Raw genomic sequence first — 17,526 nt, 5'->3', positions numbered from 1 at the left:
TTTGCTAAAAATTATGCTGCAGGGGAAATGGGGGAAGAGAAATATGTGGTGGTGTGGTATAAGACACCTAAATCTTCATCTTCTACAGCAGGAAGTTAATAGTTAATGTCTTAACTGAAGGGGAAAAGACATGGCAGTATAAACAAAAGAAATAGCCACATGGTTGTTAATGGTCACTTCTGAAGCACAAAGAGGGGATGTGCTAGGGATAGCTTTTGTTTTGGTCATAAGCCTTATATAATTTACTTTCTGAACTATGCACACACACAGATTTGATAATAACAAATAACAAACAAGAAGATGAAAACCATCACAATTGATATTCTAAGCAACAAAAACCAGAAGCCTGTTTTCTCTTGATGAAAGGCCAAATAAAATCTCTTTACCTTAAAAATGTTTAATTTATTAAATTCTCCCCTGAATTAGAGATGCAGCATACAACTGAAGTAAATTTTCTACAAGGTTACCATGTCAGTGAATCTGTATGTGCAACATCATCAGTAACTTCTAATGGCAATACTGCTACTATTCAACATGACAATGTCCTGTTGTATGGTTTCAAATACACACAGAGACCAAAGGTATTTTATTATTACACATTTGAGAAGCACTAAAACCTAATTCTCTAATCACACTGGAAAGGGGATCTGATCAAGTAATCAAGCAGAAACAAAGCTACAAGAAGATGGCAGTAAGGATATAGGTATTGAAACCAAATTCTAGTACAAATTGACTTTCTCTTTAATTGGAACAATATTTAGCTCAAGAAATATCTCAGGCTCTTCCCAAAATGACACAAATTGTCTAAATAATCTGCCTCTTACATTGTCAGAACGTTTTCAAGAAATACAGCAATTTTACTAACATAAGTAAATTTAAAAATTTAAGTATAAGACCTCTCTTGAATTTAAATGAGTCAGCGGCATTAATTTAATTTACCTTTAACATAAGAGATTCTGGGGCTTCAAGAGGTGTACAGGCATCAGGAGAGCCCACCAATTCTGCTCCATGAATAATGATCTTCTGACCTACAGCCAGTCTCCCATTCTTTAAGAGGGCTAAGAGAGGAGGGTCCAACAGGGCCTTGACAGCATACCATCCATCTGTAAGTTCAATAATGGCCACTTTCTTGGCATCTACACCACTAGTTTTACTGCTAGAAGTTTCAGATATGTCAGTGATGGATGAAATGATGTCAGAAACACAGAGGACAAGTGTTTTTGCAGCTGTATCATCCCTTTCCAGGATCTTTTTTATAGCAGATCTTCTGCTTCTATCAATTTCCACATCATATCTAAAAATGAAAAGAAAATGCCTGTTTTAGGAATTGTACCATAAACAAAGTCACTGAGTAATTGAGAATAAAATTAATTTAGCAGCTGGGTGCACTGGCAAACACCTGTAATCCCAGGGCTTGGGAGGCTGCGGCAGGAGTATTTAGGATGCAAAGTCAGCTTAGCAACAGTGAGGCACTAAGCAACTCAATGAGAACCTGTCTCTAAATAAAACACAAAAAAGGGCTGGGGATGTGGCTCAGTGGTCAAGTGCCCCTGAGTACAGTCCCTGGTACCCTACACCCCACCCCCTGTCCCAATTAATTTGGCAAAAAAATACTGAGAAATACTTGAAAAACTTTTAGGTAGAAAATACATTTTCATATTGTTAAAGTATGAAAACTAAAATTTAAAAATACAAAAATGCTTTATTATTAATATCTGTATAATTGATCAGATTAGTAAGTCATATTCTTCTCATATGCCAAGAGGTTGAAGAGAAAGTTGGGGGAAGAGAAAAACAAGAGGTAATATATGAATGTGTGACCTCTCTAAGTGGTCTGGGCAATAACTAGAGAACAACTCTATACAACATGAAGCAGGGTCGGATGGGAACTGGCTCATGTACCATCTTTGACACAGAAGTCACAGACTGAGCAAATACCTGAATTATACCACAGTGTAAGATTACTTAATATAATACTTTACACTTGCCTGTATTTTAGTTGAAGAAGAACCCTTTCTGGATTTAGGCATCTATTAGCAAATTCCTTAGGAAAAGCAAATTCCATAGCTGCCAGTTTCCATATAATCCATCTGTAGTGATTATAGACCCAAACTCTAGAAATAAGTTTTGGGTCAACACCTGGGGTGTCACACAAAGCCCTGAACAAATAAATGTACAATAATATAATAACAAACATATAGGTTGATGATATTATGTTCAACAATTATAATTATTCTTTATACATAAAACTATATTATACATGATTCAAAAGGTTTTACAAGTGACCGTATGACCTATAAGTAATAAAATTTTAGAAAATCGTTTAGCACTTATCAAAATAGCATACTAATAAAAACTCCACTTAACAGAACAGTCAATATAATGCTTTCAACTCATGTAGAGTTGTTGCTGGAAAATTAAGTTGCTAATTTAAAATAATTATATTTTAGACTACTTTTCTATTAAAGAGAATGTTTTTAAGCCAGGAATGGTGGAGCATGCCTGTACTCCCAGCAACCTGGGAGGCTGAGGCAGGAGGATCATAGGTTCAAAGTTAGACTCAGCAACTTAGTGAGGCCGTGAGCAACTTAGCAAGATCCTGACTCAAAAAATGAAAAAGAGCTGAGATGTGGCTCAGTGGTAAAGTGTTCCTGGGTTCAATCCCCAGGACCACAAAAAGGGAATGCTTTTAAAATCACACCCAGGAAAACTCTTCCCTAGTCCTGGTGCTTCCTTGGCAGCATTCCCTCTCTTCTCAAATCTCTAACTGCTTCTACTGTCTCGTACTCTCTCTGAGCCCTAAGACAACAGAAGTACTCAAAAGAGGACTTCCACAGCCTCCCTCTTCACACCTACTCACCATAGCACCTGTGTCCTTATCCGCTGCCTTCTGCCATTGGAGCACCAGCTCCCACCCTCTGTTGCTCCATCCTTCACCTAAGAAATGACTCCTCCTGCACCATCAATTTCTTCCCTCTCTGCTGAATGACATGCATCAGCATAAAACAGTTTTATCCCCTAACACCTATCCAGCTTTATCCATGTTCAGAGTATTCATCACCTCCCAACATAGAAATTACTGGCTATTTTTAAAGCTTTCTGTTCTTTCCACCCCCAGTAGGAGGCATGACTCATTAAAGCAACTACCTTTTTTGTTTGTTTTTCTTTGTGATGCCTAGTGTCCAGAATAGTACCTGGCACATAGTGGATGCACAATAAATATTCACTGAATGATCCAGAGACAACCCATAAGTGCCTCAACACTATGAACCCTGACCACTTGACTACAGAATAATCAAGCTCCATGCTATGCATTCTCTTTAGTACAAGAAAATAATACAATGGTTTTACTATATTTTTCCTACTAGAATCTACAGCAGATGTTAGTTATCTAAGATGCATGCATGATGTAAATAGGGCTCCTATTTTAAACTACTCCAAAAAAGTAAAAAATATCTTCAGGAAAAAATATTTAAGCTTGTTCTCAAGATAATTAATTTTGGAAGGATGCAGAGTTTTTAAAAGTAAGGGTTCTAAAGAAAGAATTCCCATCTCTTGCGCTTGGTGATACATCTTAATGGCAAAAATTTTTTAATTATGTTTGTGTAAACATTAGACTCAAAAGTGGTTATATAGTTCCTAAATTATTGATGTTTTAGAGCACTGAGATTTTCTTGTTATTTGGTATTACTGATATTTAAATATTTCTGTTTAACTTTTAGTTTTTATATTTTGTACTTATTAAAATATACAATAAAAAAGAATATGACATAAATGTGTATGTGTGTGGGTCCCTCATAAGTCTAATTCAAATTTAACTTATCCACTTTTATTTTGTAAATGCACAAGAAAAAGTCAATTTAAGAAATCCAATTCATTAAATCCCAGGACAAACCATGTTCACTTTTCATAAGATTTTAACAGAATGCCTACTGAATCACAATACACTTAAAATGATTCAATGTATAAAATATTTATTTCTAGTGAACTTTATAGGAATTATAGTATATATTAAAGCTAACAAAAATTTTTGCATACAGTACCTATAAAATTCTTCTTTTCCAGTCTTTCCATCATTGGAGGGTATGAGCCATCCACCATCAGCCAACTGGACTCCCTTTCCAGACCATAAATCTTCCTTACTAAAATAATCCTGAGTGTGAAACTGAAAAGACCCTGCATTTTTGCTGTTAATCTTTATGCAATGTTTAGAAACACCATACATATAGAGCTGCACAAAATAAACAGAAAAATTTGATGACAAATAAAAGAAAATAAACATTTCATAGTATAAAAACAATTATAATAAGTCAAAACTGAATTTGCCAAGAATTTTTCATTTAAATATTAAACTATTCAGTATAAAAATATTTAACTGTACTGGGGGTACAGCACAGTGGTAGACTATGTGCTTAGCATGCACAAGGCCCTGGGTTTGATCCTCACCACCACTTACACACATACATCAAGATAAAAAACAAAAAGACAACAACAACAAAAATAAATAAACTTCTTAGCTAGAAGCTAATTTTAATGTATTATAAACAACCTAAACATTCAAGTGTATAAGCTTCATGCTAAATATGCCACAGGAAGGCACTGTGGGGATAAAGAAATAATTTATGAAATCTCTTAAATTCAAAAGTATAGGAGAAGGAGAACAGGGAAGAGTATTACTGAAGCCTGGCCCAGTTTCAGGAAGATTCACACCAGCATGCTTAACCCAACATGTCTGTGTTCAGCACTTCACTCAGTAGTCAGACCCTTGATTTAGAATTCCAGCTCTTCAACTTCCTAATTACATAACTCTGGGAAGTTACTTAACTCTATGCTTCAGTCCTCTCATTTACAAAGTGATGGGCAAAATGATATTTTTCATACAGGGTGACTGTAAAGATTAAGCAAAATAGAATCAATGCATGTAAAATGCTAAGTGCTCAGTACTTGGAAACGGCTCAATAAATGTGAGCTATTATTTCCATTTTTTCATTGTGAAAAATTCTACCTAGAAAGTAGTAGCTTAACCAGAAATCTCTTTTAAATATGTAAATAGTCTTTAGGGCTATGAGTTATTCACACTTCAAATTTAAGGTTGACTACTTATCCCCTAATGCCTAGCTGACAGCACTTATAGCAATGAAATAAATAAGAAAGATATGAAGGGGAAAAAGAAAAAGAAATTTTGAAGCACAGATCACTTTGGTAAGAAAAGGCCAAGAGGGAGGCTGCCAGGTAGGTAGGTGGATTAGGAAGCACAGTGATCTCTTTCATCCATTCTTTCACTAATTTTTTTCATTCTTAAACAATTTGCCCGTACTTAAACTATTAATGGAAGAGTGCCACAGAAGATATTAGTACAATAGAGAAAAGTGTACCTGTTTATGAGAACATGCAGAGGGAGCTCGGCCTCCTACTGCAGCTTTCATAGAGATTCGAGGAAGAGTGGAGGTTTTTGCAAGATATAGACTGCCTGGCTGTGGAAAGATATGTTGTCCTTGTTTCTTTTTAATTCGCATATCCTGTTTATCTCTGGCATTCTGAAGGCTTATAATTAAATCTGTTAAAGACCAAATAATTAGCAAAAAAAAAAAAAAAAATCTAAATGTAAATTTAGAAAGTGCACCCCCAGCTTTATAAAACTACATGTATCAATTTACTCTAATTTTACATGCATTGAAAAAAGGAGCCCCTATCATTTTTAAATTTTCAGAGATAAAAAAATTTCAACTTGTTAAATTGTACATAAAGATTAGACATACATCTATTACTTTTATCTCAATTTTAGAAGACAATTAGTAGCATGATAAAATATACTCCATAAATAACAGTCCTGGATTGTGTGTCTAGTAGTCTTTTAAAAAATTTTTTTAAACAAGAAAGACCACAAATTCTTTGGGGAAACCAAAACAAATCATTGGAATAATTTAAACCTAATCTTTGGATTTAGAAAATCTAAAACATTAAAAAAGGTTCTGAAATTATTAATCACCACAAAATAGGGAAACCCTTAAGAATATAACTTACTACAAGATTTTAACGAGAAATATCTAACCAAAAGGCAAAAATGGGTCACACAAATTATCTCACAAACCTAAAGATTCTTCTTCACAATTTGGGACAATTATAGTTGTTACTTGACTGGTGCTGTTTTTGTCAAACTGATGAATATCACTATCGTTAATATTGTTTTCCTTATCACAAGAGCCACATTCATTTATGTTTCTTTGTTTTTGTTTGTTTTCACACAAATTAATATTCTTGGAAACACAATGTTCATCTCTGTAAAAATGTGATTTAGTTTTGAAAGGTGGGACAAAGACTTTGTTTGATTTTCCTGTAGTAATTGAGTATCTCATTTTTTCCTTTCTTGTAGCGGGATCTTTATAAAGTGGCTGCTCTGAAACTGGCAAATTGCTTGAAGATTTTTCTGAAGTCAGGTGTTCATAAAGATGAGATTTAGATAGAAATTTCTGACCAGGTACAGTAAAATTTGGTTTCTGGGTTTCTTGCTGTTTCTTAGTTGTGCTACATTGGGGAGAGAAAATATTTAAGTCTGATTATTAAGCAATAAATGTGCACATACACATGTTTAGGTATATGCTATTTTTGTAGACCCTCAAATGCTACATGGCAATTCTGTTCAGATAATTGTTTTGCATTCATCATGGTTACCATTCCAAAACAATACCATACTTTTTCTAGGCTATAACTGACTCTTACACATTTATTCTTAGCCTTTGATTTTACAATCTATGTAACACAATGGAGTACAATAGAGTATGTCAAAAGTGGGTCTTCTCAGTGTGTGTCCCATTCAATTTTACCACACGACTCCTTCCTTACCTTCTTATTAGCGAAATATCTGCCCATCTTCTCTGGCTTCTGCTTTTACCAGAACTCTTGAGCCCATCTAATAACTCATTCTATTCAGAAGTCTTACTCTTTCAAATAGTATTTTCCCCGTCTCCTCCACCTTATATACATTTCTTTTTTAAAAAAATATTTATTTTTTAGTTGTAGTTGGGCACAATACGTTTATTTTATTCATTTATTATTCTGTGGTGCTGAGGATCGAACCCAGGGTCTCGAACGTGGGAGGCGAGCGCTCTACCACTGAGCCACAACCCCAGCCCCAAACATGGTTTTCAATTGTAGATGGACACAATATCTTTATTTATTGTTTTTATGTGGTGCTGAGGATAGAACCCAGTGCCTTACATGTTCAAGGCAAGTGCTCTGCCACTGAGCTACCGCCCCAGTCCGTTTATACATTTATTTTTTAAAATAATTTTTGTATGTTTTTTTTTAAATGAAACTTTATTTTTTATTTATTTTTATGTGTTGCTGAGGATCAAACCCAGGGCCTTGAATGTGTGGGGCAAGCGCTCTACCGTTGATCCATAACCCCAGCCCCTGTTTATACATTTTTTGAGTGCCTCTTTATGTAGGCACATTTTTCTCAGCCTTATTTCTACTTCAAGGTAATATTCATCGTTACCTACACTCTGGTCAACTTTCTTCAACAGGTAATTTTTCCACTTCCTCAATTTTCACTAAATGAGCTGTCCTTTCTCTCACTATTTTGAGAAATTGTTCTCAATGCAGTTGCTAATAACCTCCCACTATGGAAAACGAAGATTTATCTCTGTCAACACCACCTCCACTTTACAGTATATATAACTGTATTTGATTCTATCAATTTCCAACATTTGTATTATGACTAAGCACATTTTACAGATGAATGTATTATATTCTGAGACAAAATGATTTCTATCCAAAAATCCTATCACTGACTAAACATCAATTAAGAGGGTGGGTAGACAGGCTGTGGATGTAGCTCAGTGTCAGTGCACCTGCCTACCATGCTTGAGGCTCTAGGTTCAATCCCCAGCACATCAAAAATTGAGTAAGAGTAGATATTTTTCAGATGCATAGTACCAAAAGATTTATCTCCCATGCATTTTTCTCAGAAAAGTAATCAAAAAAGTGCATAAATAAGGAGAAAAATGTGGAACTTTAGAAACATGAATTAAACATAGAAAAAAGTAGCTCTTGGAATGGAATTGAAGAGAAATTCGAGAATCATAAATGTGATGTTCAGTCTAGAGAAGCAGCAAGAGAACTTTGGAACAGAAAATAGAGCCTCAGAATAGTTTGCCTGCAAGGTAAAATTAAAGCATTACTTAAGTAATGTTTTGTTTTTGAGACGGGATCTCACCATGTTACCCATGCTGGCCTTGAACTTGGGATCTTCCTCCTTCAGCCTCCCAAGTAGCTGGGATTAGTATACACCAGGTTAAAAAAAAATGTTTGTTTTTTTCTTGTGTGGCACGCTGGGGATCAAACTCAGGGCCTTACACATGCTAGCATGCACTTTACCATTGAGTTATACCTCCAGCCCCTGCTACTATTATTATCATTAATATTATTTTCCATTTCTATTTTTTTAAATATTGCAAAACATGTATTAGACAAAGTACTGGTGTCTAAAATACACAAATAACTCTTAAAATCTATAAGAAAAAAACAAATCCAATTTAACAATAGCTAGAAATCTTAACAGAAACCTTACCAAGTAAGACACAGATGGCCAATAAGCTATGAAAAGATGCTAATACAATAACATATATCATTGGAAAGTGCAAAAATGATACATCACTATCTTTCTGTTAGAAAGGCAAAAATCCACATTACTGAGAAAACCCAATGCCAGTGAATATGTGGAGCAACAGGAACTCTCATTCATTACTGATGGGAGTTCCAAATGGTACATCCATTTTGGAAAGTAATTTGGCAATTTCTCACAAAACCAAATGTCCTCTTAACCATATGATCCAGCAATCATGATCATTGTTATTTACCCAAATCATCTGAAAAGTGATGCTTACACAAAATTTGCACACTAATATTTATGGAAGCTTTATTCATAATTGCCTAAAATTGAAACAAATGAAGCTGTCCTTGTGTGAGGACAGAAACACAAGAAAGATGGCGTTCAATAGATTAACTGATCAATATCTACCTATATAATGGAATATTATTCAGGGCAAAAATGAAGAGTTATCAAGGTACAGTGGAACCTTTAATTCACATTGCTAAGTAAAAGTGCCATTATGAAAATACTATATACTATATAATTCCAATTATATGATATTCTGGGAAAGGCAAAACTATGGAGACAGTGGTTGCCAGGGATTTTAGAGAAGGGATTTTTAGCCCCTGCTTCTTCTAGAGAGTTAATTTACTTGTGTCATATTTTTAATTTCTAAGAGCTCTTTTTATAGTAATTTTTTCATATATTAAGATATATCTTATCTGACAATATCTAAGTTTTTTCAAATTATTCTACTTGCATAATCTATTTCCTCTTTTTTTTTGCTTTCGTTTTTGTATTTTGGCTACCATCTTTCATAGTGGCTTCCTTCCAATGATCTTTGCTCATTTAAAGAGATGCACTAAAGAGCTGAATGGAAGTTTCCATATGTTTACAGAACCTGTCAATTATTGGATTAACTGCCTGATGACTGGCTATGCTGTTTCATTTGAATATTGGTAACAGTATTTTTAGGTCTTTTCTGTTGGGCTGGTCATATTCCCTGCGGCCCCTCTACTCCCAAATCTTCCAGTCTTGTCAGCATTTGGGAACCAAAGGTGGGAAGGAGGCTAAGCGTCTCACTGCTTGATATACAGATTTTTACTTAATTCCTGTTTTCAGTATCCTTCCAACTGTGGCTTGTGTTCCCTTCTCTTATCCCACCTCCAAATCAGAACTCCAAGTTAACTTCTCAATGGAATAACTAACCACCTGGTTTTCTGGGAAAGAGCAATAAATGCCTATTAGCAACAGAGGAGGGGAACCAGATGGTTCTTAAAGAGAATTTTATCTAATCTTACTACTTCTACTTTACCAAGAGAAATACATCGCACTGCCAATTTGAGTCTTTCTCAGGTTGTTTGGGGTAAACTGGTAGCTTCTCTGCTTGCCCTAATGACAGGTTTTAGCTTTCTTAGGTTTACTAAATCATTCACATTTTTGGCTTCCAAACTTTTGGTATTTGTTTCTTTTGATCAGAGTTCTTGGGAATTACATATTTTAAAAAATTCTCTTGGGCTGGAGCTGTGGCTCAGTGGTAGAGTGCTTGTCTTACATGTGTGAGGTACTGGGTTCGATCCTCAGCACAACATAAAAAGAGATATTGTGTCCGTCTACAACTAAAAATGTATTTTTAAAAATTCTCTTGGTAATTTTAGTAGGCTTTAGAGAAGGAGAGATAAAAGGATATCTTCAATATCTGCCATCTTATTGTTAATTATTTTGAATATTTCCTTAATTCTTTTCAACCTCTGTACATCATCCACAAAACTGGCATGTAATCAGTTTGTGTACTTTATAAGGCTGCCATGAAACTAAAAAAATAAAATAACAGTATAAACAGCAATATAAAATACCAAAATATTGAATTATTTAATCCTTATACAGGCTTTCAAAAAGGGAAGTGTTAATTTCTTTACTGCATAGTAGTACCATTAGTTTTAGAAATAATTCCTAAAGCCACAATTTTTTCTAATTATATTAGTAAAATTGAAAAACAAGGTAAACATATCTCACCGAACGGGTCCACAGATAATTGGCTCTAAAGAAATGTGATGGGTAAATAATCTTCTATCATTTATTGTGCCTAGAGAGAAAATTATTTTACATTATCAATAAAAATATAATGGGAGATTTTATTTTCTATTTGCCTATTACATCTCTAATTATAAATATTTATACAAAATTCGAGACAATTATAAACTTTAAATTTTCAATAGATTCAGTAAGTAACTATCAAAAGAAATATTTATCAAAAGAAATATTTTGTAAAAACAGTATTTCTATCTGTATCTATCTTTTTATCTATGTCTTTCTTTTTAAGTAAGAAAGACAGGGGAACACATACTTTTTTTTTTTTTTTTAACAAGAAGAAATCATCAAAAGGTGAACAAGGGCTAAGGCACAGAGTCAGTGCATTCAAACTGATAATAGCTATATACCAAATAACTCATAGTATAAACATAAAGAGAAGCAAAGCTTTAGATATTATTCATTCTCAGTATATTATTTATACCTATAAAACTTTTAATTAATTAAATCATTAATAGGGGATTGACTGAATAAGCTAGGATACACTGGTACAGCCATACAATCAAGTACCATGTAACCATAAGAATGAATGAGAAAGATCTCTATATACTCATTAAGGGGTAATCCCCAAATAAATTTTTAAGTAAAAGCAGTCTGTCTGTCTGTCTATCTATCTTTTTGAGTAAGAAAGACAGTGAGAACACATAATTTTTTTTTAAACAAGAAATCATCAAAAAGGATAAAAAAAAAAAAACTATTTCAAAAGTGAGCAAGGGCTAAGGCACAGTCAGTGGTATGAGCACTAGCATGTACAAGGCCCTGGTTTCAATCCCAACACCACCAAGATACTAAAAAAAAAAAAAAAAAAAAAAAAAAAAAGTGAGCCAAGAGGAAGGGGAAGTGGTAAAGAACATGGAGTGATAAGGAAGAACTGACTTTTCCAAGTATATCTTTCTATAGTGTTTGCAAATGAACCATGTAAATACTGTATTTCATTGCATAATAGTCACAGAATTTATGCTATTTATTTATTTATTTTTGGGGGGGCAAAAAAAAAAATGGGGTATGGGCTGGGATTGTGGCTCAGCAGTAGAGCGCTCACCTAGCATGGGCGGGACCCGGGTTTGATTTTCAGCACCACATAAAAATAAAGGCATTGTGTTGTGTCCATCTACAAAAAAAAAAAAAAAAAAAAAAAAAAAAAAGATTCTCTTTCTCTTTTAAAAAAAATGGAGTATGACAATCATGTGATTTTTTTGTAAAAATTGTACTGGTATTACTTAAAAGTCATTTATTACTAAACTGGTGCAAGATTAGGATGCATGGAATACTTGTGAATATATGTTAAAACTGAATAGTTTAAATCAATGCACATGACAGTTTAGCAAACAATTTTCTAGTCTGAAAAAAGTAAACAGATTATTGATTTGTGCATTACAACTGAAATATTATACTTGAGAAAATTTACTACAGTATTGTGAAGTATGAACTACAAAACTTAATCTTCTGGGTCCAAGATTCTGTGCTGCAATCAGTGGTTTAGTTATCTAACATGCTGTGCTCAGCACCACTAAGAAGTGTTTACCCATAGTACTGCAGTGCTCTAGACAAACCATGCCAGTTGACTTTTGTAAATATGCTGACAGTGCATGTGCCCTGAGAATTCCAGACTCACGATGTGCAGTGTGCGAGAAGACAAATGTACATCCATATGCCAGTGTTGAATACATTGCTGCTGTTCACCTTTTAAATGTCGTGAAGAACAGAATTATGCCATGTGACAATTATTCGATGAAAGGTTATGAACCAAGTTTTGAACTAAAAAAACAGGATGTGACAAGTATATGGTGGTAAGGATTATGTTGTGAAATACTGTATGTTATTTACTCAAATGTTGAATAAGAAAAAAGAAAATAAATAGATACAAATCTAACTTAATTATCTAAGCATATATAGAATTATTGTGACTGACATTTGAAAACAGTACTTTGATTATACATCCTTACCAATACATTAAAAATGTATTAAGGGGCTGGGGATATAGCTCATTTGGTAGTGCCTGCCTCGTATGCATAAGGCCCTGGTTCAATCCCAGTACCATAAAACAACAACAACAAAAAACAATGTATTAAGGATACATCTAAAGACAAAAACTCAAAAGAATCTTTTATGGAGGAGGATCTCCTTTAGGAGATCGAAGTTGTCAAAATGTCATAATAATAATCCTGAGATGTTATTCATATTTTCTCATGTATTCTGCAACATACTTTAATATCACCAGTCTCAAGAAAATGCACTGTCATGATTGAGCTGAGCTACACAATCATGATATTTCTTCAAAGAATTAAGCATTTTTACTTGCAAGAATAGTCAACAACCAATAAAAATTAAAAAAAAAAAAGAATAGTCAACAAACTGTAGTCATTCAGACTTGGGTATTCAGCAACATTTTTTCAAAAATGAATGAAATGAGCTTATCAAGAAAAAGAAATGACAATATTGTAGCCAGTGGAAAAATTCAAGCTTTTAAATGAAAATTAGAATTATAAAAAGCTTGTATTGGTTATGTAAGCTTGTCAGTTTTCTAATAGACTTTCCAGATCAGATCAATGATGTCACTATAAAGTCATCAATACTATATAATGTGTCAAAGCTCAGTGAATTAACATCTTCCCTTTGACCAATGCATGATATTGCAAATATTAAAAATTCTCAACTTTAATTTCTAATATGGTATATATCAACAGATATAATCCATTCAAATAAATGTTCTCAGGTCCTCTATGTTTAAACTTATAAAGAGATTCTGAAATAGAAAAGTTCTAGAACCAATGCCGTAGGATAAAGCAAATAAACATGCAAATAACATTTGTGTGCAATGAATCAAAGAGCATTCTGCTGATGTACAGCTGATTAGAATAAATAATAAATAAATAAAGCAGGCAAATGTTATTAGGAACCAAGGTATAAATATTCAAAAACCAATAATACCAGCAGCAATATCATACCTAGCACCCAAATCTCTTTTTATAAGCCACTGAAAGGATCTTCAAAGAAAGAGATGATTCCAGCACCATGGAAGGGAAATTACAAGATCCTAGGAAATCTTTTTGTGATACTGGTAATATATATAGCTTATTCTCATTTGTTAACATAAACTTTTTTTTTTTGCTGAATACTGGCTAATAAAGAGCAAAAGAATTTAAAAACCAGTTTTTTACCACTGAGCTCAGCAAATTCTTGTCTTTTTGAAAATAAAACCTACAGAACTTATTGATAAAACAGTAAAAAATAATATTGAGGTTTTTATATAATTAAATGGCAAAATGCACAGCCCCTTACTGAAAAAGGAAAGACAGGGGCTGGGATTGTGGCTCAGCAGTAGGGTGCTAGCACATGTGAGGCCCTGGATTCGATCTTCAGCACCACATAAAAATAAATAAATAAAATAAAGGTATTAGAAAAAGGAAAGACAACAAAACAAGTTTGGAGCCAGGATGAAATTGGAGTTTGGCAGTGACTTTGAGATGCATATTTAGTAATCCAAGTAGAAATGTATTAAGTAGGCATATAAATGACTATGGAGTTCAGGGACAGGCTAAACTATAAGATAAAACTGATAGTCACTAAAGTTTAGACATAGAAGAGATCTAAGGATCCCTGGGGCTCTCCTGTTTAGAGTAAGAACCATAAAGATGACTGTGAAAGAGTGACCCTGTAGGGAGAGAACCAAGAGACTATGGTGGGCTGAGAGATGATCAACTAGGCTAGTGGGCTAAAAGATGCAGGTAAACAGGACTAAGAAATACCTGTTGGATTTGGAAGTATGACTTAGAAAAGACTGATTTTGGTGAAATGCTGGTGATCAAAATCCTGACTGGACTCTAGAACCTGAGCTTTAAATTATTATACTACTATAGCTTTAAATTTGATTTTTATGGCTTTTTTAAATTAAAAAAGTGATTATTATATAATCATTTCACACTTTCTGGTTCCACACAACATCCCTATTATTCTAGATATTATTTTTTTAAATTGTTTTTAAGTTGCCAATGGACACAATACCTTTATTTTTTATTTATTTATTTTTATGTGGTGCTAAGGATCGAACCTAGTGCCTCAGGTGTGCTAGGCAAGTGCTCTACCACTGAGCCACAATCCCAGCATTATACTAGGTATTATGAGAGAAAAGTCTGCTTAACATATAAGAATAAACAAATAAGATACAAAAATTAAACCATACTATAAATTCTTTTCTGTTACATATACCAAAAAGAACTGAGAAAGATAACTAGAATACTACGAATAGGACCTATAGAGGTGGAAAAGATATGAATAAAAAGCAAATGTTACCATCCGGAGTGCTTTTCAAAGTCTTTAAAGATTTTTCTTCATTTTCTATTATTCTGTCAAATTCATTTAACAAACTTCTTTTGATTGGGGGTTCTCCTAAAAAAATTTTTCCACACACATTTGTAAAATAAATTATATCCATTCTACTGTTTATAAGACTATCATTCATAGTTTAAAACCATAATCCATTTTTCACACTGTTAAATAAAACACATAATTATTATTATTTATTTATTTGTTTGTTTACTTATTTTTTAGTACCGGGGATTGAAGTGCCAGAGGTGCTTAATCACTGAGCAACATCCCCAGCCCTTTTTTATATTTTATTTGCAGACAGGGTCTCACTGAATTCCTTAGGGCCTTGCTAAGTTGCTGAGGCTGGCTTTGAACTGCAATCCTCCTGCCTCAGCCTTCTAAACTGCTGGGATTATAGGCATGCACTACTGTGCCTTGCCCAATAATTGTAATTTAAATAGTGACCATTCTACTTTGAAAGAGAAAATATATTTTTGATAAGTAATTTCTACTACTGTTTAACCACTGAAATATACTGCTATTCAACCAGGTATATTGGGTGGTGCACACCTGTAATCCCAGCAACCCCAAGGCAGAAGGACCACCAAGTTTGTTAGCCTTGATAAAGGTAGTGAGATCTTGTCTCAAAAAATCAAAATATCTGGGATGTACCTCAGTGGTACAGTGCCCCTGGGTTCAACCCCCAGTGCTACAAAAACAAAAAACAAACCAAAAAAAACCCCCCACTGTTTAATAGAGTCTAAGTTTAAACAATACTGTCATACACCACAGAAGTCACTTTTTAATAATCTGGACTGAATGTAAATCTAGGTTTACTGGCAACAAGGACAAACAAAATTTCTTCAAATAAACTTTTTAGTGGGTAGGCACTAAATTCAAAGACGAATTTATTATATGGGTCCACAAATTAGGAGTCAATAAGTGGGAGAACAGATTTTTTAAATTACCAAATTACACTAAAATATTAGTGACACTTCTATATTTTTCTTTGGCAGTGCTGGGGGTTAGATTCTGAGACTTGCACATGTTAAACACGTGCTCTACCACTGACCTACATCTCTGGCCCCTAGTAATATTAACACTTCTGGGTTGAGGATATAGCTCAGTTGTAGAGAGCTTGCAGAGGCTAAGATGAAATCATAATTCAAGTTATGCATTTCCATGTCATGCTGAAATTATATGGTAAGAAGCACTTTGCTTTTTTGATGATTACAGGGAATGAATTTGTAGGATTTAATGAATAAAAATGTCCATTCAAGGCTTTATCAGGTGTTAGATCATAATAAAGTGGTTTAGTTGTTTTACAAGAACTTGTACTATGGAAACAACCAGAAGCTGAAAAAAGCTCTATATGTAAATGTAACAGAAGTAAGGGAAATTAAATAGTAACATTGTTAAGACTATTTAGAAGTCTGAGTTGTTTTCTCAGCAGGAGGCTAACCTATATATACATGTGGAACTGCAATGGGTTGCTATAAATAAAGTCATCATTCTTCCACACACAAAAAAATTATGATTACTTTTTAAGTATATGCACTTCTGAATTTTGTACTAAAGGACAGCAAATCATTTAAGTATTATAAATTTACTACTTGCACATGAAGCAAACTCTGTATAAAATATGACCTGGGTAACACCTGATTTTTAAAAACTGTAGGATGATTTAAAACGAACTGACTGGCTTCAGTGTCTTTCTTTGCTATCTGAAGGAGCTAGACAAGACTTTCTTTTTTTGTTGAAGGCTCTTGTTAAGTTGCTCAGGCTGGCCTTAACTTAAGATCCTCCAGCCTCCCGAGTAGCTCTGATTAGAGGTACAACACCACATCTGTCTAAGATTTTTGATAACGCAAATATTTTATGAGTCTACATAGTTTAAAAAGGAGCTAGTTATTTAGGATCAGCCACTCAAGAGTTGTAGAGTGAGGATTGACATTTCCTTTAACTAATCAATAGTTTCAATAATTTAAGATTATTTCTAGCCAGACACCCTCCAAACAACAGCAACAAAATCTTACATCTCCAATTAACTAATAGCTGAACTAAGCTGTTGGATATACATTTTAAAAGAGAAGTTAGAACATAGTACAATAGCATTAAGACCATTATTTGCTAATAGTAAATGTTTATAGATTTTCCTAGACAAAAAAAAGGAAGTGAGCCAACACCTATTACATGCTCTCTCTCTACCATGTGTCAGATTCAGTGCTAAAAGCTTTTAGGTACATACTTTTCTCTTTAAAACTACTCTGAGATCTTATTTGCATTTTATAAATATGGAAACTAAGGCTCAGAGAAACTAAGAGTATAACTGAATAGTACATATTATACAGTAAGTAGTATAATTAGAAACCAACCTTTAAATAAAGAGCCAGAGTATGAACGTCTGCTAAAAATATGAAAACAGTATTATACAGGCTTTGTTATGATATGAAGACAAGAATTTCAACTTTTCTAGAAAAACTCAAACTTTCAAGAGTAATTTCCCAAATATAACTATTAAAAATCTCTAAAAA

The 17,526-nt window shown here is 33.7% G+C and overlaps 1 protein-coding gene across 1 annotated transcript in view; it reads right to left on the bottom strand.

Annotated features, from left to right (window-relative positions):
• Window positions 1-17,526, bottom strand: part of BRCA2 (BRCA2 DNA repair associated) — a 69,267-nt gene that overhangs the window by 27,330 nt on the left and 24,411 nt on the right. Inside the window, exons 12-18 of the mRNA XM_081302726.1 lie at window positions 14,978-15,073; window positions 10,610-10,679; window positions 6,092-6,525; window positions 5,376-5,557; window positions 4,044-4,231; window positions 1,983-2,159; window positions 940-1,294 (exon numbers count right to left, since the gene is read on the bottom strand). Of these exons, the coding sequence (XP_081158852.1) occupies window positions 940-1,294; window positions 1,983-2,159; window positions 4,044-4,231; window positions 5,376-5,557; window positions 6,092-6,525; window positions 10,610-10,679; window positions 14,978-15,073 (1,502 nt within the window). The remainder of the gene's footprint in view (window positions 1-939; window positions 1,295-1,982; window positions 2,160-4,043; window positions 4,232-5,375; window positions 5,558-6,091; window positions 6,526-10,609; window positions 10,680-14,977; window positions 15,074-17,526) is intronic.

This window comes from Spermophilus citellus (assembly GCF_964194105.1).
Source record: "Spermophilus citellus genome assembly, chromosome: 1".
Classification (NCBI taxonomy): Eukaryota; Metazoa; Chordata; class Mammalia; order Rodentia; family Sciuridae; genus Spermophilus; species Spermophilus citellus.
Note: the sequence above shows the minus strand (reverse complement) of the source record. Positions and strands in the feature narration are given on the sequence as shown.